The sequence below is a fragment of the Monodon monoceros genome, unplaced genomic scaffold, assembly GCF_005190385.1.
Source record: "Monodon monoceros isolate NGI ecotype Baffin Bay Population unplaced genomic scaffold, NGI_Narwhal_1 Super_Scaffold_15, whole genome shotgun sequence".
Lineage (NCBI taxonomy): Eukaryota > Metazoa > Chordata > Mammalia > Artiodactyla > Monodontidae > Monodon > Monodon monoceros.
Genome location: NW_021703771.1, coordinates 13906831 through 13931534, shown reverse-complemented (window position 1 = coordinate 13931534; position 24704 = coordinate 13906831). Strand labels below are relative to the sequence as shown.

Sequence of the window (24704 nt, the reverse complement as noted above, 5' to 3'; positions counted from 1 at the left end):
TCTGAGATGTGTTGTAACTGTAAAATAGACACTTAAGTGTCAAAGTCTTAGTAGAAAAAAATGTGAAATATCTCATTGATAATTTTAAAATATCAATTGCATGTTGAAAATGATAATACTTCGGATATATTATGTTAAATGAATTGTCTAAAACTTATTTTAGCCTGAGTACTAGACAGTTTAAAATTAAACATGTGGCTCACATTATGGGTCTATTAGACAAATCTGACTTAACCTTGGGGTCAGTTTCCTCATCTATTGAAAGTGGGAAGTATCTGCCCTTTCTATTTCTCAGGATTGTTTTAAAATCAAATGAGGTAATCTTTGTGAAAGTGCTATGCAAAATGCTACACAAATCTAAGATCCTACTCCAAGGCATTTTAATGCTTGTTGGGTCACCCATTGTGTTAGTTGCTCCTTGGAAAGTTTTGTGGAGTTTTTTCTTTGTTATTGTTTATATGTTTTTGGAGGGTGGGGCAGGGAGAGGTAAAGTAATAGTGTAGGCTACAAACATAATAATGAGCACATTCACTCAGTCTTCTCATTTATATTCTGTGTGTGCACTGAGTCTGTTAACTCAGCCTCAGTACTGAACCGTATGAATGGTAGATGCTATACTTACATGCTGTGAGGATCTCAGCTTGAGCCATAGACCTCAGAATCCTCCTGGGAAAGAACTTTTCCAAGGGGAAAAGGGTAAAGTACAGCTACCTTGATCAAGAGCTGTCAGAGAAGGTAGTGTCTGACTACAGCACTCAAATCCATGCCAGTCCAGCTCCCTACTGTGTTTGTATGATAAGGCAAGAGAAATGAAAGCACTGTTTCATTAAATTATGTAAAACATCTGGGCATAATGAGTGTCTTAGTGTGGGCTGCTATAACAAAAATACTGTACCATAGACTGGGTGGCTTAAACAACATTAATTTATTTCTCACAGTTCTGGAAGCTAAGAAGTCAAGATCAAGATGGCAGCAGATCTGGTGTCTGGTGAGAACCCACTTCCTGGCTTGCAGGTAGCTGTCTCATTGTAGCCTCACATGGCAGAGTCCTAGCTTTCTGGCCTCTTCTTATAAGAGCACTAATCCCATTTGTGAGAGGTCCACCCTCATGACCTGATCACCTCCTAAAGGCCCCATTTCATAATACCATTACATTGGGGATTAGATTTCAACATATGAATTTTCAGGGAGACACAAACATTCAGTCTATAACAGCAAGAAACACTTCACTGGGATCCATGTAACAGAGAGTGACACATAGGGAAGGGGGCATATCACTTTCACCTCCAAAACTTGGCTCTAGAACACTAGGTCAGGATGCTGTTGGGAAAATAGAAACTGCACTAGGTTTAAATAGAGGGTATTTGGGAATTCCCTGGCAGTCCAGTGGTTAGGGCTTCATGTTCTCACTGCCGAGGCCGTGGGTTCAATCCCTGGTCGGGGAACTAAGATCCCTCAAGCCGTGCTGTGTGGCAATAAATAAATAAATAAATAAATAAAATAAAATAAATGAGAGTATTTAATACAGGGAACTGGTACACAGGTGTTGAAAGGCTGAAAGATCACAAAGGATCACCAAGATAACCCAGATATTTGTAACTGCAAAAAGCAATTACCTGTATGGATTAAAGGAATAAACACAGAGGTGGGGTCACTAGAACCTAGGGACTCAGAGAGAAGGCCCCACAGGTCTGGTATCTACACCCAGAGGAGAAAGCTCTAGGTATCTAGTCCTGGGAGCAGCAAAAGACATGTTAGACTAGAGCCAACTGCTTCTGCTGCTGGAGCAATACTGATAGGAACAGGGACACGAAGAAGGAATGTCTCTCTGCTCACCACCTGCCTTCTAAACTTTCCCCAATGCCTTCTGCTATCAGAGCCTGACAGTGAGCCAACTCACAAGGGAGTCTGGGAAATGCAGATAGCCAAGTCCTAATGCCAGCATCACATAATAGAATACAGAAAGGCAGGCTAGGAAGTGAGAAACAATAGGCATTTAACTGGCACTATTCCAGTTCAACTTTGGCACTGACATAGTGGTGGTACTTAGTGAACCAGTAACAGCCACCAGTGGAAACTGCTGGGTTCTGGAGAGAAAGGGGAGAGACTAACCATGATAGGGCAGTGGTCCTACTGTCTCTCCTAAGAAGGACTACCATTGAAGGTAATGGTGTTTGTAAGTATGAGACACTCTCTGGGAAGTCCCATAAATTACTGGTGGGGAAGTCTTTTGACAGTGGAGGGTCAACTATAAATCAGAAGGGGTCAAAGGACAAAAAAATTTGGCTGATCTGATCTGTATTTACAGACTGGGGATCTTAGAATTACATGTGCTTTTCTAAAAAGAACTTTAAAAAACAGCAGACCATCCGAACCTATTAATAAAATTATTATCACTTTTGGGGACATCTGTTGGTTTTGTCCCATATTCCTTCTTCTAGTAACGGCATTCCAGTTTTCCTTTGGAGAAGCACCTCTCTCAGCTCTTCTGGGTGAACATAAAAATACAGGTGACTTGATCATACCCTTTCCACCTCCCCACCCCAAGGAGCCACTTGGCCACAGTAATTAGTTCATGTTCAGGTACGAGCAGAGTTAATACCAGGATTTCTGCTGGACCAATCAGAAAAGAGGTGTTCTTTTTCCTACGGGGTTGCTAGATGAATAGAATGTAAGTTTGGCGCTTTGGTGGTCAAACTTGGCAGGGAAAGCCTGCCTGACATAAAACCTACACATAAAAAAGTACATGCAAGAGACAAAGAGAAAACAAAAATTTAATATCAATAACATTGAGCACTTGGATCCAACCATATTTGGAGCTGGGTTTACTTCTAGATTTTTCTATCATATAAAACAATCTATTCTTCTTTGTTTTTTACTAAGCCATTTTTAAAAATTGAGGTAAAGTTCACATACAGTGAAAAACACCTATCTTAATTATAAATTTTCATGAGTTTTGAGAAAGGAAACACTCTTAACTACCTCCTCAGTCAAGATATAGTATATTCACATCACTCTTTCACTCCTTTCCAGTCCGTCCCTACCGCACCCCCATAGTCTACTGTTCTGATATTCACCAGTTAAGATGAACTTCGCCTGTTTTTTAACTGATAGTTAGTGGAAATATACAGAATATATGCTTTTGTGTCTGACTTCTTCTGCTCAACATTATGCCTTTGAAATTCATCCATGCTGACCAGTAGTTAATTCTGTTGATGACCAGCATTACATTGTAAGGATAATACTGTATTTAAAAATATTATTCTCATGTTAATGGATATTTGGGTTGTTTCCTGTTTTGCCTAATATGAATAACGCTGCTATAAATGCTATTGATTAAGTATTTTTTGAATTTTTTTTTTATATCTCTAGTGTAAATACCTTGGCGAAATTACTGGGTCATGTTATAAATGTATGTTTAACTTCCTAAGAAATGCTGTCTGCATTTTCACCTGGATGTCCCAAAGATATCTCAAACATGGTCCCCAAACCATTTATTACTGTCCTTTATCTCATACTTGCCCTTCTGTACTCACCGTCTTTGGTGAAGGGTACCAGGTGTCTTCTCCAGGAATTTGGGGTCAACCTGGGATTCTTCTTCCCCATCACCCTCTCACATACAATCAGTCACCCAAACTTATAACATAGGTAATACACACCCATTTTCTTTCTCTCCCTACTACAATTGCAGTATAACATAGTACAGTCATTTTCAAACTTTCTTTTTTTTTACTTTGAGACATAGTAATACCACATAATAGATATATAAAAATCACTGAAACAGAAGTTTCATAAGATGATATTTATCCTTCCTGTACACAATATACTCTGGTATTTTCTGTTCTCCTCTATATCCATTAAAAAATGTGGTTACAAACCATAAATTGATTTGATAATTCATTAATAAACCACAAAAACAGGTGGTTGAAAGCCCGGGTCCTAGAGTCAGACAGGGATTTAAACCCCTACTCTGCTATTTCCTAACTGTAACCCTGGGCAAAGCACTTAGCCTCTTTCAGCCCCAGACTTCATTTGTAACAAACAAATAACAAAAATAACACTATATCAGAGTCGTAGTAAGGATTAAATTGGGTTGCAGCAAGGATTAAAGTGAGTATGTAAAACTGTATGCCCAGGGCCAGGAATAGAAGATGCTCACTTGATATGGGTCAATATTGACCCCTTGATCAATATTTGTTGATTCAGGCCCTCCTCATTTCTTGTCTATGTTACCAGCCCCTTCCGGAAGTTTTAAAGGTCTTACCTGACCTTTCTGCTTCTAGTCTTACCCTGCTGGGATAATCTTTCTAAAGTGCAGATCAAATCATATCAGTCCAAAAATTCATCAGTCACTACCTATGGTGTTTGGGATTAAATACAAGCTTAAAAACGCATTTAAACATCTCTAGCCTTTGCTTCCTACCCAACCATACACTGGAGAGAGAAGGCGCTACTCCCTCTCTCAGTGTATGCTCTACCTTTCCCCATGCCCTCCCCCATGATGTTTACTAAACGATTTGCCCTGCCTCTGGGCATATACTGCCCTGCCTGGGTATATACTGATTTATTTCTACCTTATTTATCTTCCCATTTCTGGTTAGCTTTATGTGGCATAAGCTCTAATCCAAGAGTTATTTCCTCTGGGAATCATATCTGGGCCACCAGGCTGAGTTAAGAGTCCCTTCTCCAAGTCCCCTTAGCACCTTAGGTATATCTTTATAATTGCCCTTATTACATAGATGACCTGCAATCAGAAGGTCAACTTCTGATGATGACCTTGTTCATTAGACAGCAGGCAGCTGGAAGACAAGGACCTCATTTTTCATCTCTGTGTTCCCCAAGTACTCAATATGTATTTAATGAATGAACGAAGGTTTCTACCTCAGAAATTTCCCATTGCAGCTCTGCTATGCCATTTTTCTGTTTTCACTGGAGAAATACCTATTATGCTAGAACTCCAAAGTAGTAAAAACACTTCTTTCTTTACCTAGGATATTTATTGTCAATTAAAAAGACAGTCACTGATTTTAATAGAATCTCCTGTGGATTATTTTTAGTTGAGAACAGGCAATCATCTACTAAGAAAACTATACTAACATTCTCCCTTTCAGATCTAACAATGTGAATACAAATAGAATTACATTTTCCTTCAACGTTAGTCCTACTGCGTTGGAGACAGCATTTGATCTGTAAGTCAATTTACTTAAAGATGTAATTGTGGAGTAACAAAATATGAAAACATGTATTAAAAACTAGCTTAAACCAGCTTTTGATTTAGTTCTTTCTATGCAAAACAAAAGCCCCCCAAATTCAAATAAACTCTAAGAAATTGAGAAACTATTAATGATTTACTCACCAATTATGAAAGAAAAATACTAGTAAACATCTCAATAGCCTTATTTCTTTCTCCACTAACAAAATAATTAACTTGTAAATTTCATCAAGTGATCAAATAAGATTTATCCTTTAAAGAAAGTAATAGTCAAAGATTATCAGCTTTCTGTACTGCAAAGGCAAATAATAACAAAAATCAATTAGACTAAATTTGTTTTTATAAGAGCAGACTACTTTCTGTGTCCCCAGTTTTACTGTTCTTTATACCCTACTCAAGTTTTCCTAAGCCATTCCATTTTTTTAAACATCTGGTGTATTAGATAATGTTTAAAAGTTAATATTATGTGTTGGCAACCCACTATTTACCTGGAATTTATAAATAAATTTAAAATTTTCTAGCAATATGGACACCAAACAGTTAGATTTAGAATTTTCGAATTTTGTATTACTTATCACAAAAGGTAAAATATATAAGAATATATATATTCTTATATATATATATTCTTTTTTTTAAGAATTGTATTAAATGGACAACTGAACTTTAGCTAAGAATAATTATATGCTGGTGTACTTTCTAAGTTGTGATTATTTCTAGTATGCCCATTTTAAATTATAGTCATTGTAATTTCTGGATTGCCTACAGTTGGAAAGTCTACTTACTAGTCTATTAATTTTATGAAGCTTCTAACAAGTTGTTCAAACACTTAAGTTTCCGCATATGCAAAATGGGAATAAGTCTACTGGTAAGCATTTCTAGGAAGATTTTAATTGATATCATCTGTATCACTGTTGCCACATAGTATTAAACAAGGCAATCAGAGTCCTGCAAAAAGTTAACATTCAGTTAAATCTGGAGATATTGCAATAACAATATAAGCCCCAAAATAATAAAAATAAAACTCCAAAGTGCTTAATAATTATTAACATAAATTTTTTCATAAACATAATCTTTAAAAATAATAAGTCTGTTTCCTGTTGCTTATAATTTCAAGTGGCAGAAATGTAAAGATGTAATTTTGTTGGCTTTGTTTCCCTTTTTTTTTTTTTGAAAAGCAGAATTCTATGTAGTATATAGTGAAATGAAATGGCAAATGGTATAATCTTAGGAAATTCCAGCCCCATCAAAATCATATCAAAACCATGTAAAATCACATAAAAACATTTGAAATTATCTCCTATTTTGGGATAACCTTTTAAAAAATTAGTTCAATAAACTGATTCTTAACTTATGTAGGTTTATAAATTCTTTTGGTCTTTTTCCTAGGTCCAACAAATTGATAGTCACTGTTATTCCAAGTACAATAGAGTGAATAAAACTGTACATTGTAAAGATCTTGAAAATGTGTTACATACAATTAGACAATTTTGTGGAGACTCCTGAACTTTTAAATTCTTTCTTGCTTGCCAGCAACTCTATTAACCTGTAGGTGAAACACATTAAAGGCCTTAAATTTGAAACCTGGAACTTAGCTGACCTTGGCTTGGATCCTGACCCCACCACTTACTACTTTAGTATCTAGTGGTAGATCCTTTAACCTTTCAGAATCTGTTTCCTCAGGTAGAACGATGAATAACAATACCAGTCTAGAACCTGAATGAAGCCAGAATATTACACTGACTAGCACACTGTTAGTGCTAAATAAATACTGTTTCATTCTCAGCTCTCCTTGAGTGCTAGCAAACCCCAGTTTGACTATTTGGGGAGAGACTCTTTTTGGTTTTGTTTTTTAATCTAGTTACAGGATGTTTTTTGACTCTCTATAGCAAGTTCCTTTAAAAGTAATCCATCAATGCGTTTACTGAGCTACATAGTATTAACTTTAACGGAGTAATAACCACTGAACTAGTTTAATGAAGAGTATTAGCAGATTTAAACAAATTAATGAAAAGCTATTTCCGTGCAGTTTCTGGTATTACTCATCTTAATTTTTTAACAGATGATTACTATCTTCTCCCGATTATTGCGCATAGAGACGATTGTATTTAATTATGGTATTGTTTAGGTGGGTTAATCTTTAACTTGAAGTAAAATATATTGACAGGGTAAAATGAAAGGTTTGAAACAGTGCAAGTCGAAAACATGGTCAAGCAAGAAACGGAATTACCGTAATTCATGGTCAGAAGATTGATTAGAACGCCTTTGCCTTCAAGAATTAGATTCTCTGCAGAATGAAAGTGCTAGAGAAATTAACAAAGGCGAGAACACCGGAGTATGGTGTTAAACCATCTTGATAATCAGAAGGCTCAGAAAGGCTTGAAACTTCATCGCAGAGAGGATTTTCTTTTTACCTTCCCTGCCTCCCGCAATTAATGCCATTTAATATATACTGTCAATTATTTTTGAAGGGAAAATATGCCTTAAAGCAGCTCTCAATAGGTTACTGACATGCGCCACAAATGTCATTCCACCTCAAACCCCTTCCAAAACCTAACAATCACTTTTAAGCCTAGTTCGGGGCACTTTCGTTCTTCACTAAAGCCAGGTCTTCGAGGCAGGCGCATCAGTACACTTATTCCACATCCTCCTGAAAATCAGCAATTTCAGTGCTAAGACAGAGAAGCGACTAGCTATTTGTTTCTAATTTAAAACCAAGCGATTTCCAAAAACGATTCGAGACAATTTTCAATGTTTTCAACTACGCAGTGGCTTATTTCTACAATTCACGTCAAGTAACCCCTCTCCTCTCCGCCCGCGCCATTCACCTCCCACCACCCAGGGACCTAGACCCTCTGCGGCCGCCCCTGGCTTCGCTCAGCTTAAAGGGCCGGGCGCGCTTCTACGAGCTTCAGTGCGCACGACTTCGCCGCTCTCCGTAGCCTCTACAGCCAGAGCGGTCAACCAATGGCCGCCTAGTCTCGTACTCATCGTCCCGCCTTCCGGTTCCACTGAAGCCAATAGAAAGAGCCCTCTAACAACAGAAGCCAATGGGAGGCCGGGGGCGGGCTTATCATTGGCTGCGGGCGTCCCGCAGTGCAGTCTGGGCCCCCCCCTCCGTTACCCTGGAGCCGAGGTCGCCGCGCCGTTGCAACCCAGGAGCTGACGTCCCCGCCCCTACCTTAGCCCCGTGTTCAAACTTCCCGCACCCCAGCCCCCTGAGCGCCCGCCCCGCAGCCGAGTCTGGCATCCCCTCTTTGGCGGCCAGACGCCGAGGCCCCGCGGACAGAAGGTAAGGAGGCGGGCGCCGCGTCCGCGTTGAGGAGGGGCGGGAGCGGTTTGGAGGTGGGCTTTGGGGTGGGCGTGGGGATAGGGGGGACTTGAGGGTGCGAGGTGAGGCCGGGCTGTGCGGGACCCGCCAAGCAGGTGGGGGCGTGCGAGTGGAGTTGTTAAAGGATTAGGGATGGAGGAGGACTGGGGGACGCGGGGAGAAGGAAAGTCCTCGGAAAACAAATCTGGAGCCCGGCGGCTGGGAGGGGGTTGGGCGGAGGGGAGGTTGGCCGAAAGGTGGGGGATTGGGAAGTTAGGATGAGAACGAGTTCGGGAGGGGTTGCTTTGGGAGATCAGGGAAAGAAGGAAGGGAGCGCCTTGCAGGAGGATCTAGAGAAGGGGTTCGGAGTTATTAGAAAGCTCTAGGGGCCTGCAGACACTGAAGATGGGAAAGGAGGGACGGGGCAAGAAGGGGAAGGAGGCTGTGAGGCTCTTTGTAGCCCTGGAATTAATAAATGATAGGAAGTTAAGACTGATTAGAGTGGAACGGCTCTTTGGTGCAGGCTGTGAAATTTTTACACATCCTTCAGAGATGGGATGAGAGGAGGGGAGAGTTGGCAAAAAAAAAAGAAGTGCCTTCTTGGCATCGGTGAATCGGAGTGGGTGCTCAGATACTTGGCGTTTTAAGTCGGCAGGACCACGGGGTAGTGTTTAACAGTAGTGAAGAGCACGGGTCCAGTTCACCTGAGCTTAATCCCCTCTCACTGACTTCCACCTGAGCTTAACCCCCCTCTCACTGACTTCCACCTGAGCTTAAACCCCTCTCATTGATTTTCACCTGAGTTTAAACCTCTCATTCACTTTGTGGCCTCAGACAAACCACAACTATCAATTAGTAACAAATTGGGTATTAAGCAGGAGAGTCATGCTGTCTGATCTCTGTGTCAAGTTTCAATAGGTTTCTCTAACGGGGGCAACAAAAATGAAAGCAGGATATCAGTTAGGAGGCTGTTGTAGAAGTTCAAGTGAGAAAAGATGGTGGCTTGGACCAGGGCAGTTGCAGTGGGGATGGTAAGAAATCATCAAATGTGGAGTATATTTTGGAGATAAAACAGCCTGGTTTTACAGATGGTTTGGTTGTGGGATGTGAGAGTAAGAAGGAATCCGGGATGATCCTTAGATTTGTGAAATGGATAATTTAGTAGATGGAAATGCCATTTAATGTGATCAGAAAAATAGGAAAGAGTGGGTAGGAGTAGAAAGGGGATAGATCATGATTTTGTATTGGCATGTAAGGTTGAAATGATGTTTAGATACCTAGCTGGAGTTGTCACATAGGAAGGTGAATATATGAATCCGAAAGGCAGGGTAAATGAAGTCTAGGTGAGATCACCTAAGGAGAGAGTGTAGATAAAAGAAAAGAGGGCCAAATATGTGGTGCCTTGTGTACTCCAACCTTTAGAGGTCAGGAAGAGGAGGCAGATTGAACAAAGAAGACTGGGAAGAGACAGCCAATGAGGTAATGAGAAAACCAGGAAGGCAGGTGGCTATGGAAGTTAAGTAAGAAAAGAGAGTGTTGTAGGCAGGAGGGACTGGGCAGTCTCGTCCAATGCTGCTGGGGGGTCAGGGGTGAAGAGGACAGAAAATTGGTTCTTGGATTTCACCAGGTTGAATGTCACTGTCTCTTTTGACAAAAGCTATTTCAGTGGAATGGTCGGGATGAAAACCTGACTAGTGTGGATTCAGAAAAACATTGTTGGAAAGGAAGTAGAGATGACATTCTAGATTATAAATTACTCTTCGAAAACTTTTACTGGAAAATTGGAGCGGAGAAATTGGGTTGTAGATGCAATAGGCCATGGAGTCAAGCAGCAGCTTTACTAGAACCTCTTTGTTGATTGGAATGATCCTGTAGAGAGGGCAGAATTGCAGGAGCACAGTCCTTGAGATGGAGAGGAGTGGGAAGGAAGACAGGTGAAAAGTTTAGCTCTAAAAAGGAGCAGAAATGCTGCTTCAGTTTTAGTAGGGGGAGCGCCACACTATGGAATAGATGCACATGGAGGTGGCTTTAAAGATGAGGTAGTTCTCATCGATGGTTGGTATTGAAATATTGAATAGGTCCCTCAACCAAGAGTCAGAAAACTTGTAGTCCATTTCCAGTTTTACTAACTTAGGTCTGTGACCTTAGATAAATTGTGATCTTGGGTAAGTCACTTTGTTTTTCTGGGTCTTAGTTTCCTTAATCTATGCAAAGAAAGGAGTGATTTCCCAGGGTTCCTTCCAGTGCTAAATTGTTATGTAATCTTATTAAACTATAGTAGTTCATTTGTTTTTGTTTGTACTTCGTAAAAACATTATTAGTTATTATTCTAATAGTTGTCTTACCTCATCTTTATCCATTTCTTCCTTTCATGTTTTGGTCTAATATTTCATGCATTTTCTTTTTTCTTTAACTTGTTAACTTTTGTTTTCCTGTTTGCTTGTTTGAACAGTTTTTCTGGCAGCCACTGACAGCCAGGCAACAGTGTTCTTAGAAGGACTAATGACTAATTTTATAAAGGAAAATTTTCACAAGTGTCTAAATTTACATTTTCTAGGAAGGCTTAGATCTTTGGGTTGCTATATTTTCTAAGGAATGCTTGTTTGTTGTCATGAAGGTTTGTAACATAATATGGGATTAGAAATACCTACCTTATTTCAGCATAGATCCTAAGTAATCAGAAGTTTGGCAAAGGTAACAAAATGTTCTCTAGCATTCCTGGGACTATTCTTCTCCTTTTTTTTTAATTTAATTTTTTATTTTATATTGGAGTATAGTTGATTTACAATGTAGTGTTAGTTTCAGGTGTACAGCAAAGTGATTCAGTCATACATATATCCATTCTTTTTTGGGTTCTTTTCCCACATAGGTTATTACAGAATATTGAGTAGAGTTCCCTGTGCTGTATACTAGGTCCTTGTGGATTATCTGTTTTATATATGGTAGTGTGTATGTGTTAATCCCAAACTCCTAATTTATCCCTCGCCCACACAACGTTTCCCCTTTGGTAACCATAAGTTTATTTTCTATTTTCGAAGCCTATGAGTCTGTTTCTGTTTTGTAAATAAGTTCATTTGTATCATTTTTTTTTTAGATTCCACGTATAAGTGAGGTCGTATGATACTTGTCTTTCTCTGTCTGACTTATTTCACTTAGTATGATAATCTCTAGGTCCATCCATGTTGCTGCAAATGGCATTATTTCCTTCTTTTTATGGCTGAGTAATATTCCATTGTATATATGTACCACATCTTCTTCATCCATTCCTCTGCTGATGGACATTTAGGTTGCTTCCATATCTTGGCTGTTATAAATAGTGCTGCAGTGAACATTGAGGCGCCTGTATCTTTTTGAATTATGGTTTTCTCCACATGTATGTCCTGGGGGCTGTTCTTGAATTTATCACTTTTAAAGTGTTCTCGTGTAATTAACATGTAATATTTTCAGGGAATATATAAAGGATACATACATAATTTATTGTGACTGTTTTTTCTAATCGTCTCTCTTTGATGGAAGAGCCAGATGCTGCCCTAAAAGAACTCATAGTGTAGTTTTGCTCATTTTAGTTTCCTCATTGTCTAGAATGGCGTCTGTATCATCAGTAATTTTTGTTGACTGAATAAGTGTATGAATTGAATAGTAGTTTCATGAACTTTGGAAAAGTGATTGCCTATATCAGGTTGTCTTGAAAGGTCGAGAATAATTGTTAAAAATAATTAGCCTAAAGATGACTTATATTTGCTGTTAAAGATATAGATCTGACCATATGTATTTGTCTCTTCTATTGGAGACAACATTAAAATCATATTAAAGAAAAAAAGAGAATAAACCTATAACATTGTAAGAATGATAGAATACATAGAATGATAGAATTACAACACATTTCTGAAACATGAAAGAAATGACGGGTGGAATAGAGTAGAACAGAACTATGTCCCAAGATATTCAAGAGGGAACTGCAGCAAAATATCCAACAGAGTCTCAGAGTATCTTGGGATTTAAAAAGTCAGAAAAGAAAATTGAAAATGGGGAGGAAGAATAATTAAAAAACTATAAATGGAATAGTTGTGCCTCCTTTTCCACCCAAGGTCATGCACAGCGACCGTCAGTGTAATACTCTCTGCCCTTCACCCCTCACTCTCTTTCCCATCAAAAAACATAGAAGTAATTTCTTCTGGAAATAAAAACAAAGATGACACTAAAGAAGAAGTAGAGTTGCCATGGTGGACATTTGTGTTTGGAGATAATCCCTCCTCATTGCTAACTTCTAGGGAGTCCCCAGCATAATGGCTGATTCTTTGCTGTTCATCCTAAAGCAACGTGTGCCTGTCAGGAGGCCCCGCTCACATGTACATGGTTTCCGTTCATTCTTTTTCTTCTTTCCTAAATATCAGTGGGTGACTAAAAATTATCTTCAAAGAAACAAAATCAGCAGTGTATAAAAAAACCTAAGATGAACAAACTGAAAAACTGTAACTGTGTGAAACGAAGATAATTTCTGGATCAGAAGAGACCTTAAAACAAACAAAATGTCTATTTAGTGTTCTCGGGAAAGAGAATGTATTGCCTCATTAAAGCAAGAACAGAATAATTATTTTAAAAAATCAGAACAAGAAAGAGTTCTTGCAAATTAAGATGTTTGCACAAATTAAAAAAAAAATTCCTGGATGATTTAGAAGATAGATTGAGTAAATGTCTTTGAAAATAGTCCAAAAAGACAAAGAGAGCAAGTCTGTTATTTAACCAGTAGAAATTTCAAAAAGAGTAAAGGAAGAGTCAGTTATCAAAAAAGAAACCTAAGAACATTTCTCGTGCTTAAAGACACAAGTTTCCAGATTAAAAGGAAGAGGGAAAGAAAAGGGCAACACAATGAAAACAGAACCACACCTACGTACATCATTGTGACATTTCAATATAGCAAGAGGGAAAATCCTAAAAGTTCCTAGGGAGTTTAAAAAAAAAAAAAAAAGATTACCTATGAAGAATGAGAATCAGATGAACATAACTAGAGTGTGAACTCCATAAGGGCAGGGATCTTTCGTTGTTTTTTCATTACTGTTGCATAGTGAGAACTCAAAAGTATATGTTGAGTAAAAGAATGACTGTCACATCTCATAAGCAGCTTTGAGGGTTTAGAAGACAGTGGAGCAGTGTCTCCAAAGTTCTGAGAGAGTCACTTAGAATTTGGAACCTATGAAAACTATCAAGTATGAGGCAAAATAAAGACATTCTCAGGCATGCAAAGACTCAGAACTTTTACCTCGGATAACCCTTTCTGAAGAAGCTACTTGAGGATATGGAGCAGTAAATACAATGAAAACTAATAAAGACGATGACATGGGCCACTAGAAATGGTAGATTAACTCAGAAGTACAGTAAAAGTTATTCCAGAATGACAGTGGTGCAGCGGGTAGAAAGTCATTGGTTTACATTAGAATAGGAAATTACTGGTCTCCAAGAAAAATGTCTTTTAGGAGGAAGAATAATGGATTTCAGGCTATAGATAGAATGACTAAGAAACTGATAGATATCAGTGATGTGATAAGAAGGATGCTTTTTCCTCTCAAGAAAAAAGGACAATTAGGAATTCTAGAGAAAAACCTCTGCGTAACCAACATGTAGTTGCATGTTGCAGCCATTTAAAATGAGGTGTGAGTTAAATCCTCATCTTTCATAGTCTAAAATTGCTAATTCAAGAAATAGTATAAGCACAGTACTATATATAAAATAGATTAGCAACAAGGACCTACTGTATAGCACAGGAAACTATACTCAATTTTTGTAATAACCTATAAGGGAAAAAATATGAAAAGGAATATATATATATAGATAGATACACATAAGTGAATCACTGTGCTGTACATCTGAAACTAACACAATATTATAAATCAACTATACTTCAATAAAAAAAATAGTATAAGCAAAAAGTATAAGCCATTAAAATAGTTGTCCCAGGAAACAGGATTTGGATAATGGGGCAATGGATATTTCCTTTTTTTTTTTTTTTTTAAATATGTATATGTTTGGGGCAGGGGTTGGGGAGAGAGCTAGTGTTGGTGTATATGAGATGAATGGCAGGTAATGTTTTTGTGGATTCTTACCCTTCGCAAGAAAAAGTTAGGTGGGACCCCTGACTTACATGGGATAGGTCTTAGGGAGCTACTGCTGCTATGTGCATATAAACAGAAATAATCTTCATCCATATCATATAATCAACTTTTAATTATACTGTTAAAACTGAAAGTCTTTAACAAAGAGTATTAATCAGAATTTACTGAGCATCTTGTATGTTTGAATTGTAATATACAATTATTGATATTTACCAAGTGCTTATTGTGTGATAGTTATTGAATTATCCCATTTAATTGTCACAACAATTCTTTAAGGAAGTTACCATTATTATTTCCACTTTACAGATGAGAAAATTGAGATTTAGGTTTAGATTGAGAAGTTAGGTGGCTTCTCCAGGTTTGCACAGCTAATAAGTGATGGGGCCACTTAATTGCTTTAATCCATCATCCTTTTTTCCTAGACAGTTTTTTAAATGTGTAAATATTTTCTGTCATGATTGCAAAGTGGAAGATTCAGACTGATTTATATATTTTTTAATATTAGTACTTGTTGCTGATTTCAGATCAGATAGCTAATTGTAACAGAGACTGAGATTGCCAGGCACTAATAATCTACCAGGAAGTAAAACAAAATTCTAAGATTGTTTGCTTGATTTTGAAAAAATCTTTTTTGTTAAGGAAAATTTGAAACAATATGAAAGCAGAGGTAGAATAGTGAAGCTGCAAGTCTCCACAGTTTTTACATAGTTTTATTAACTCATGGCCAGTCTTATTTAATCTCTACTTTTACCTCCTTCCCCTTGGATTATTTTGAAGCAAACCCCAGACATTATTTAATTTTACCTATAAATATCTCAACATCTACCTCTGAAATATAAGGACTCTTTAAATAAAGTAACCACAATATCATGATCTCACCTAAAGCAATAGCAATTCCTTAATGTCATTAAATATCCAGTGTTTAAATTATCTTATAATTTTCTTTTATATAATTTGTTTGAAGCAAGGCTCATAGATTGCAATTGTTTGTTTTCCTTAAGACTTTTAAAAAATATAGAAACCCTCTCGCCATCTCTTCTTTTCCTGCTTGCAATTTATGCGTTAAAGAAGCCAGTTTGTCCTATAGGATTTGCCACAGTGTGGATTTTGCTAATTGCTTCTTTGTACCTCTGTCCCCTGTATTTTCTATAAATTGTCATTTCAGTTTAGAAGTTTGACCAGAATCAGATTTTATTTTTCTTGTAGGAGGAGCACATTACTTCAGAGGTATCTTTGTCCTATCTGGAAGGCACACAGTGTCTGATTATTTCTTTTCTATGGTGTTAGCAGCCATTAGTGAGCACTGTCTACTTTCATTATTTCATTAGTGGCTACAAAGTGGCAGTATTCTAATTCTGTCATTCTGATATTCTCTTTTTAATTTATTAGCTAGAATAATTCTGTAAAGAAACAAACTTTTTGGCCAACCCAATACTTCCCCTTATCTACTGTTTTGTTATTTTAAGATACAGCTCTTAACAGTATAGGTAGGATACATGTTTGATTTTTTTCTCTTTATGTATCAATTTCATATGAATGAGTTGGTTGCCTAGTGTCTTTCAGAGGTAACTAATTAGTTTTTAAAAAATAACATATGACCTCATGAATTTAAACATATTTGATGTGTCTTAATCCTTTGCTGATATAATTCTTATTGATGATGCAATTGTCCCACTGTTGGCTAGTCGGAGCTTCTTGGAGTGCGCTCCCGAGCCCTTTTGATGCTCCATCAGGAGTGCCTCACAGCTTTCTTGCTCTCTAGTATGACCAAATTTCTAGATTCTTAGATTCATCTTGTATGTTTCCTCTCTTAGATGTGGAATAAGACGTTTTACAAGGAGTTCTAGTTTCTTTTAAGGGAAACGGTATTTAGACACTACATTTGAGTGCTGGGAATGTTTGTTGCTATTAATTTGTTTCTCGCTTCTAGGGTTTTTCAGTGGACAGAGCTGGGAAACAGTGTTTTTTTTTTTAAATGTAAAATCCATTATAAATTCATACTGATACTCAAAATTCACATTTTGGGCTCCAGAATTTTAAAACTCGTATTGGCTTATACTTGTTTGTTTTAGAAAATTCTAATACCTAACCGAACCAATGTAATTACTTGTTTGCTTTATCTCACAGTGCACATGTAGTAGCCTGAGAATAACAATGCCAACAATGTGATTATTGAAACTAGTTTTTAGAAAAATTTTGTAACTTTTTGTCAGTAGGATATATCTCACTAGGGATTGTGTTTTAAAGTCATTAGAACTGGTTAATCTGTGTGGTTTTGCCACCAACTGTATATATAGTTACATTTATTTGTTTCATTTTCTTTGGATTCATAGGAAATGCTTTTTAAAAATCTAATTTCTAAAAATTATTATTTCCAAAGTTGAATCTACAAAAGTTATAGATAAAGAAGTCTAACTCCTATCCCTATCCCTGAACTCTGCTTCCTGCTTTCCTCTACAGCTATACTGTCCAATCAGCTAACCACTAATGCATGTGGCTTTTAACATTTAAATTAATTAAAATTCAGCATAATTAAAAATTAGTTCTTCATTCACACTTGCCACATTTCAGGTGTTCAGTAGCTACATGTGGCTAGCTATCATACTGAACATGTTTTAGAACATTTCCATTCTTGCTGAATGTTCTGTTGGACAGCCCTGCCCTAGAGAACCCATTGTTTGTTCATTATTTAATTTGTTCTTCTACTTTTCAAAAATATAAAAAGTTGTGTATATAAATTTATAACCCTCCTTCTTCATTCAATGGTAGCGTACTATACGTGCTTTTCTCCCTCTTCCTTTTCTTAATATATTCTAGAGATCACTTCAGACTGCAGAGAATATACAGAGGTAATCCGCATTCCTTTAATAGCTTCATAGTACTGTACTTCACTGTGTGGAGGTTTACAGTGTATGCAGCCAGTTCCCTATTGATGGTCATTTTGATTGTTTTAGTCCTTTGCCACTACAAAAGTGCTACATGAATAGTAGTAGTGCTACCTTGTGCATGTGTCATTTTCATTTATTACTAGTATATACTTTTAACACTAATTTCATCAGTGGGCTTTTCATTTCTTGTAAATATTAAGAACAATTATAATTATAAAAGTAATCCAATTCCAGACGTTATTTTGGTATATTATGTATACCTTGGTTTGCAGTTTTTTTCAGTTCCTGAGTTCAGTTAAAAAGAATACTCAGTGTTTTCAGTATTTTTCAATGACTGTGTGTAGTTGAGATCATATTTATACACCAGTTTGAATTTTTCTTTTTACTGTAATAGTATAAGCATCTTTGTTGTTAACACAAACTTTCTGTAAACATTTCTAACAGTTGCATGATACTAGGCTATATTGATTTTTTTCAATACTTTCCTTAACTTTGTTAGTTATTTTGCAGTGGTTAGATTAGGTTGCTTCCTTTTTTGGTTTTGTTTTTTTAATTGTACTGCATTAAATATTTGTGCATAAACTTTCCCCCTATTTTTAGGATAATTTTCTTGGTATCCGGCAATGGAATTATCAGATCAAAGGTTAAAAGCATAATTAAAGTTTTAATATATTTTGTCAACTTTTTTCCCAGTATTTTCTTGACAGCCATTCTGGAAGCATTGAGTGTTGAGAAATCTGTGATAATTTGAAAGGTTTAAAAATGGTATCTGAGGTTGAATGTTATTCTGTGCCTGTAGTTTGTATTGCTTGCTGTGGGTCTTAACATGTATTTGCCCATTTATCTTTGGACTTCATATTTTTCTTATGGCATGATATGAGGTATTTATTGTTAAGGGTGGTAACCATTTTTCTGTCATGTTGCAAATGTTTTTTCATCAAGTGCTTTAATTTGATTAGTTTTTTTACATACTTTCAGTTTTACATTTTTATGCAATTTTAGATATTTTTCTTTGGTTTTGTTAGCAGTCTTGTCCTTTACCACCATCCCCCAACACCCCACCCCCCCAGAAAAGAAAGAAATTGGTGATTTGATCATAATTCACCTGTTAAAAATCAGCACTTGTGTTTATTTTAAATCTTAAGATTCAAGGGAGTCAAGTGCAGTTAACATTTATTCAGAAGCAAGTATATGTCAGGTACTTTACATGTTCTTTATCTAGGCTATGACAGTTTGTCTTTTCTCCAAATACTGTAAACAACTGTGTGAAAATATAGATGAATTAAATTACAGCCTCTTTTAAAAATTATAAGCAGTATATTATTTTGCTTTTAGTATATTTCATTGTAATTAACTGTAGAAATCTATTTCATGAAATATGATGAGTTTCCTTCCCCCTTCCTTAATTGTAGGGGAAAAAGTGTATTTTCTGGTCCCTCCTGTGAATTGTGGACCACAGATACAGAGAGAAAACAAATTGCACATACATGAATATTATTCCCGGGATCTGAAGACTCTAAAAAATGCTCTTCAGGATTGCCATGGATTTTTCTGAAGAAAAGAATCTGTGAAATTATGTGAATAGAGGCCATTTTTCAAAGCCATGGGGGAAAGAGAAAGAAGTCCAGGTACTGGTAAAGAAAGTAAGGCAGGCAGACATTATTACTCTTACTGTTCATCTGATTTTGGAGCTACACCACAGTCTTCTGGCCGGTCATCGCTGGCCCATCCGTCCTCACCGGCAAGTATTAAGGGAAAAAATCCTAAAAAACAAATTTCAGACAGCCAAGTGCGTCATCAAGGTAAGCATCCTTTAAAAAAGTCCAGTGATCTAGAAAATTCATTTTGAACGCTTAAGGAAAACATGTATGAATGAAACTCTTCTATTAATATGTATATGGATATGTGCATGGAAATGGGATGATTTACATTTAGAATAGGATATATTTTTATAAATGTTGCTTATGGTACTGTGTATTATCCTTTGTTATATTCGAAGTCATACGGTATACCAAAGAAAGAACCGTAACTGAGGCTTCTCATTTTGTTTTCTCTTGTTCCTAAATAAATGATTATCTTGGAGTTTGTGAGGTACTGTAAAGGCAAAAAAACCACAAAAAGCCCCACAAAACACGTGGACCTTCTTTTATCTTCAATTTCAAAAAGTAGTGAGAAGCATCGATATAAAGTGGTTAAGGGGCATTTTTATAGATTGGGTAAAATTACTTTCCCTACTTATTACAAAAGTTCAAATTCAGCCTAGAATTGGAATTTGGGGCTTGGGTCCACCAGTCTGCTTTCTATTAAGCTGTGTTATAATGGAAACAACATAAATCATTACAAATAATTTTTCTTACTAAAATGTTACTAGTCTGGAACTAGTTATTAATATATATTTGACTAGATAATGTTCTAGAAATCTCTTCTTCATCTTAATAAATCCCTGGTCAAGAAAACCCTGATGTACTTAGTAACAAAATATGTAAGGAGTATGAGTATATCATAGAAAAGTAAGCTAAGGTAAATGAGGTTTTATAATATACGTTAATAAATACAGCACAATATAACAGCAGTAGCTTAGAATGGTAAGATTGCAAGGCAGGGAGTGGTAAGTTTGGGAGATGAAAAGGAAAACAGGGGCAAGGCAATGAAACACCTGGAATCTTGTGTTAAGATATTGACTGTTTCTGTACAGGAGAATAGTTAGCTATTGAAAAGTTTTAATCAGGAGTTTGATTAAATTTGCCTTTACAGATTTTTACTTTGAAAAGTAACATTTGCTCTTTTAGAAGAGTGTATGTTCCTTTTGAAAGCAGCCCTCTCATGGATCCCTGATCTAGCTTCCCAGGGATGTTGCTACTTTGAACAATTTGGATGCATTTTCTTCTTCTTTTTGTCTGTTTGTTTGTCCTGCAAGTACAATGCTGCAGGTTTCTTAGTCTCTTCCTCCAAATCTGTCTCAGTGCAGTTTTCTTGTTTTGATTTTGTGGCTGAGAGCATGATCTGATATTAAACTTTTGCTATATAATTAAGAACAAACAGACCTTAGGGTTGAACCTTAGAAAATGACTATTTATTCCCAAGAAATCATTTACATACCTTGGGAATTACTGGCAAGAATACTTTTTCACTTGTTACCCAGAAGCAGTTTAGGAGGCTACCCAATTAAGGAGTCAGAACTTCTTACGCCTTATCTTATTTAAGAAGATAATTGAGAAAAAGCTATGAGAAACAGTCCTAATATCACCCAGAAAAATTTCGGTTATTGTCTTCAATCTGACTTGTACTGTTTTCTGCTTTGCATTATCTTTTGAATTAAAATCTGTGGTAATTTGTCTACCTTAGATCAAACAACATAACCAAACTGATAACTTTCCTTAAACACTAAGTTAATTCCTTTTGCTTTAAGTCACAATCATCAGTGTAGACTAAATTAAGGAAAGAACAAGTGTGATTAAAAAAGCATCTTTAATGCTTGAATTTGTGGAATTTCATGTTTGATAACATATTCTTCCTCCTTTTAAATTTCAGCATGCTTTATTTGTGCTCTATCAGAAGTTATTTGTGCTCTATCAGAAGTAAAATTTGTGCTCTATCAGAAGTTATATGATAATAAAATTTAATAATTTATACATCTTTGTGTATTAAATATTACATACTTATTCTATTTCTTGTTTTATCAGTAATATAAACACTGAGTTTTTGGTAGATGCATAGTTTATCTTTGTTACATGTTTTTTAAATGAGTCATACCATAATTTTAACACCTGACGGAAGGAAAAAAGCAGTTATTTGCCCACCCTCTTTTTGGTGGTGACTTAACAAGGGGGAGATGAAGAATGATATACACAACGATAAGTCATCTTTGTTCTGACTCCTGTTAGCCCTGTATTTCATCTTGATAGTTTTAAAAATGAAAGAGGTAGATGAACGCTAAGAAATATTTTTGAGTTCTGGTTAAGTGTACTTTGTTTGTAGATGTACTAATAGAATATGCTAAAAATCAATGTTCAGGTTTTTAGGATGTCAAAAGTTGGTTGTGGAAGCCCTTTCTGTCTGGCTAAATTGTTCAATAAAATATTAGTGGAAAATTTTTATCCTGATTCATATAATATCTAGGCTTTAACTTTTCAAATTAAGTTTCCATTTGTATGAAGTCTTGTTTGCTGAGCAATATAATCTTATACGTAAAAATCAGAGATTTGGAATGATTAACATTCATCCTTATGTACAGTCATTTTTATGTATAAAGTTTCTGTCACTCCAAGAGCTGAATACATATTCTATAATAGCATATAGATACTAAAACTCTATTAATTCAGTATGTTGGGAAAGAAAGAGAATTGAAATGATGGGTGCTCCAATTTAAAACTGGAGCAATCTCTCCAATGGAAATATAATGCAAGTCACAAATGCAAGCCACATACGCAATTTTTTACTGCCACATTTAAAAAGAAAAGCAGGTGGAATTAATCTTAATAATATATTTTATTTAACCCAACATATCCAAAATATTATCATTTCTAAATATAGTTAATATAAAACATAGTGTGTGGAATATTCTGCATTCCTTTTTTTTTTTAAACTAAGTGTTTGAAATCTGGTATGTATTTCATAGTTACGGGGTATCTCAGTTTGGACCACCCACATTTCAAGTTTCTCAGTAGGCACATGTGGCTAGTGACTACTATATTGGATAGCATAGTTTCAGAGTTACAAGTAGGTTTTCCCTCATTTCTTTTTATTACCACTTCCTTTCATATATTCAAGCATTTATAGAGCTGCAATCCCAAATCAGTTACACATTCAAAATAGCTTCTATAAAACTTCCATCTCTTTAATGAAACTTTATAGTGTTAAATTGTAAATATTACTCTTACCCTTGTTTACATAATGAAATCAGGGTATCCATGGCTGGTAAAACGGGTAGGGAAACATTGGATTTTCTAGTTTTTCTTCATTTTTTTTTCCCTCTGGAATGCATTTCCTTCTTGAAAAAATTCAGTCACCTTGGAGGTTAAAGTTCGTTATTCTCAACTGTGGCAGACTTCCAGATGCCTCTTTTAAAGGGCAGGTGCTCTGTATATCGAGGCATAAGTTTAATGAACTTTTAGTAAAAAGAAAAAAAGAATTCCAAATTTTTGTGAAATATTGTGATTAATGTGTATTAGTTAACTTTAAAGATTTCACATGCTTGTACTTTTTAGGGTGGAGTTTTTTGTTTATCTTGTTCTTAAATTATGCCAGATGTTTTTGATTTGAACATCACACAAAAGAAAGCCTCTGAGAAAGCATTTAGAATCACACCTGTACTGCTGAAGTGTTTTCTGTTTCCAATCACTGATACCTGGGATTAAGTTTTTGTCGCTGACAGAGTATATTTGTTGGAGAACTTTCTGTTTTACATGCAAACTTCAGTTAATCCTCACGACAACAAATGAGTTGTTATCCTCATTCTGTGGGTAGGGAAGATAGACCTGGAAAAGGTTTAAGTTGAATTGCTCAAGGATTTATTAAGTGGTAAATCTGAGTCCCAAATCTTCTTGCTGTCATGTTGTCATCCTCTTTCCCCAAATAAAGATTTCTAACTAATTAAAAAAAAACCATACATTTCCACATTTTAAATAATGATCCCAAATATCTTGGCACAAATGACTTGAATATCACAATATTTTGTCCAGTATTTATTAGGCACTATGCTAGTGCTGACGGTGCCTATGTTCAAATGCTGGCTGGCTGTCTTATCTGTAAAGTTAAAAATGGTAAAATAATTCCCTATAAACTATGGGGATATTATTTTGCTGGATCAGAATATAATTCTTGAACTTTCTTAAAAGATTTCAAACCTTTCTTATAAAACCATTATATTAAGAGCTCTAGGTAAAACCTGATATTTAATTAAATATTGTAAAATCATTTTTTAAGGAAACAGTGTTGTGGATCCACTTGTGTTAGGATGAGTAAATAATACTACATCTGGTACAGCTTTCACTTTACATTATTACTGTTTCTTTTTTAGTCCCTAGGAAACCAAACCCTAAGGGTCCACCAAACAGAAGGGGAGTCCCAGTGGGATTTCACTCCCAGGGCCTCAATAGGGAGCCACTTCGGAAAGATACTGATCTTGTTACAAAACGGGTTCTTTCTGCAAGACTGCTAAAAATCAATGAATTGCAGAATGAAGTAACTGAACTCCAGGTCAAGTTAGCTGAGCTGCTAAAAGAAAATAAGGCTTTGAAAAGGCTTCAGTATCGGCAGGAGAAAGCCCTGAATAAGTTTGAAGATACAGAAAATGAAATCTCACAACTTATTGCTCGTCATAACAATGAGATTACAGCACTCAAAGAACGCTTAAGAAAATCTCAAGAGAAAGAACGGGCAACTGAGAAAAGGGTGAAAGATACAGAAGGTGAACTATTTAGGACAAAACTTTCCTTACAGAAACTGAAAAAGATCTCTGAAGCTAGACACCTACCTGAACGAGATGATTTAGCAAAGAAACTCGTTTCAGCAGAGTTAAAATTAGATGACACCGAGAGAAGAATTAAGGTAAAATTTCTACAGTTTCTAATTGTGCTGTTTTGTGTTATTCTTCATTGGGCATTTAATGTGCTCTTTTAAGACTGCTTATTGCAGTTCTGCATTGCTTGGAAATGAAAACTTTTTTTGGTATTATCTTTCGGAGTAAGAGATTAGGAAAAACTTAAGATTTTATCTTTAAGAGCAAGATGTAAAAGATTGTATACATTAATGGGCCACATGTTAATGGATATTTAATTCCATGGATCTTGGCCATTTGGGGGAAATACACTATTTGATTATGTGATTGTTTCTCTAAAATTGAAAATGATACTATAAGAGCTATAGTGTAGAAAACTGACATTTTGGGGCCATTGTGTAAGAAATGCCACATGAATAATACTTTCTGTTTTTATTTCTTTGAACATTTGTGAAAGATATATTTTGGAACAGGGTGTGCCTCTACTCCCCCAAATAAAAACTGATGTGAGAGGTGGGTGGAATGATGTTAATAGTCTGAGAATACAGCAGATCTTATAAAAAATTTTTTTTCTTATAATTAGAGAGGAAAAGAGTACTACCCCATGACTGTTATATGGAAAACTTATATTAGATGCTACCTGTGAGATACATACACACACACACACACACACACACACACACACACA

At 36.1% G+C, this 24704-nt stretch overlaps 1 protein-coding gene across 1 annotated transcript in view; it reads left to right on the top strand.

Annotated features, from left to right (window-relative positions):
• The first annotated feature begins 8375 nt into the window (after window positions 1-8375).
• LCA5 (lebercilin LCA5) overlaps window positions 8376-24704 on the top strand; it is a 74082-nt gene continuing 57753 nt past the window's right edge. The window contains exons 1-3 of the mRNA XM_029223291.1: window positions 8376-8501; window positions 18930-19319; window positions 23537-24066. Coding sequence (XP_029079124.1) covers window positions 19121-19319; window positions 23537-24066 — 729 coding nt within the window. The 5' untranslated portion in view covers window positions 8376-8501; window positions 18930-19120. The remainder of the gene's footprint in view (window positions 8502-18929; window positions 19320-23536; window positions 24067-24704) is intronic.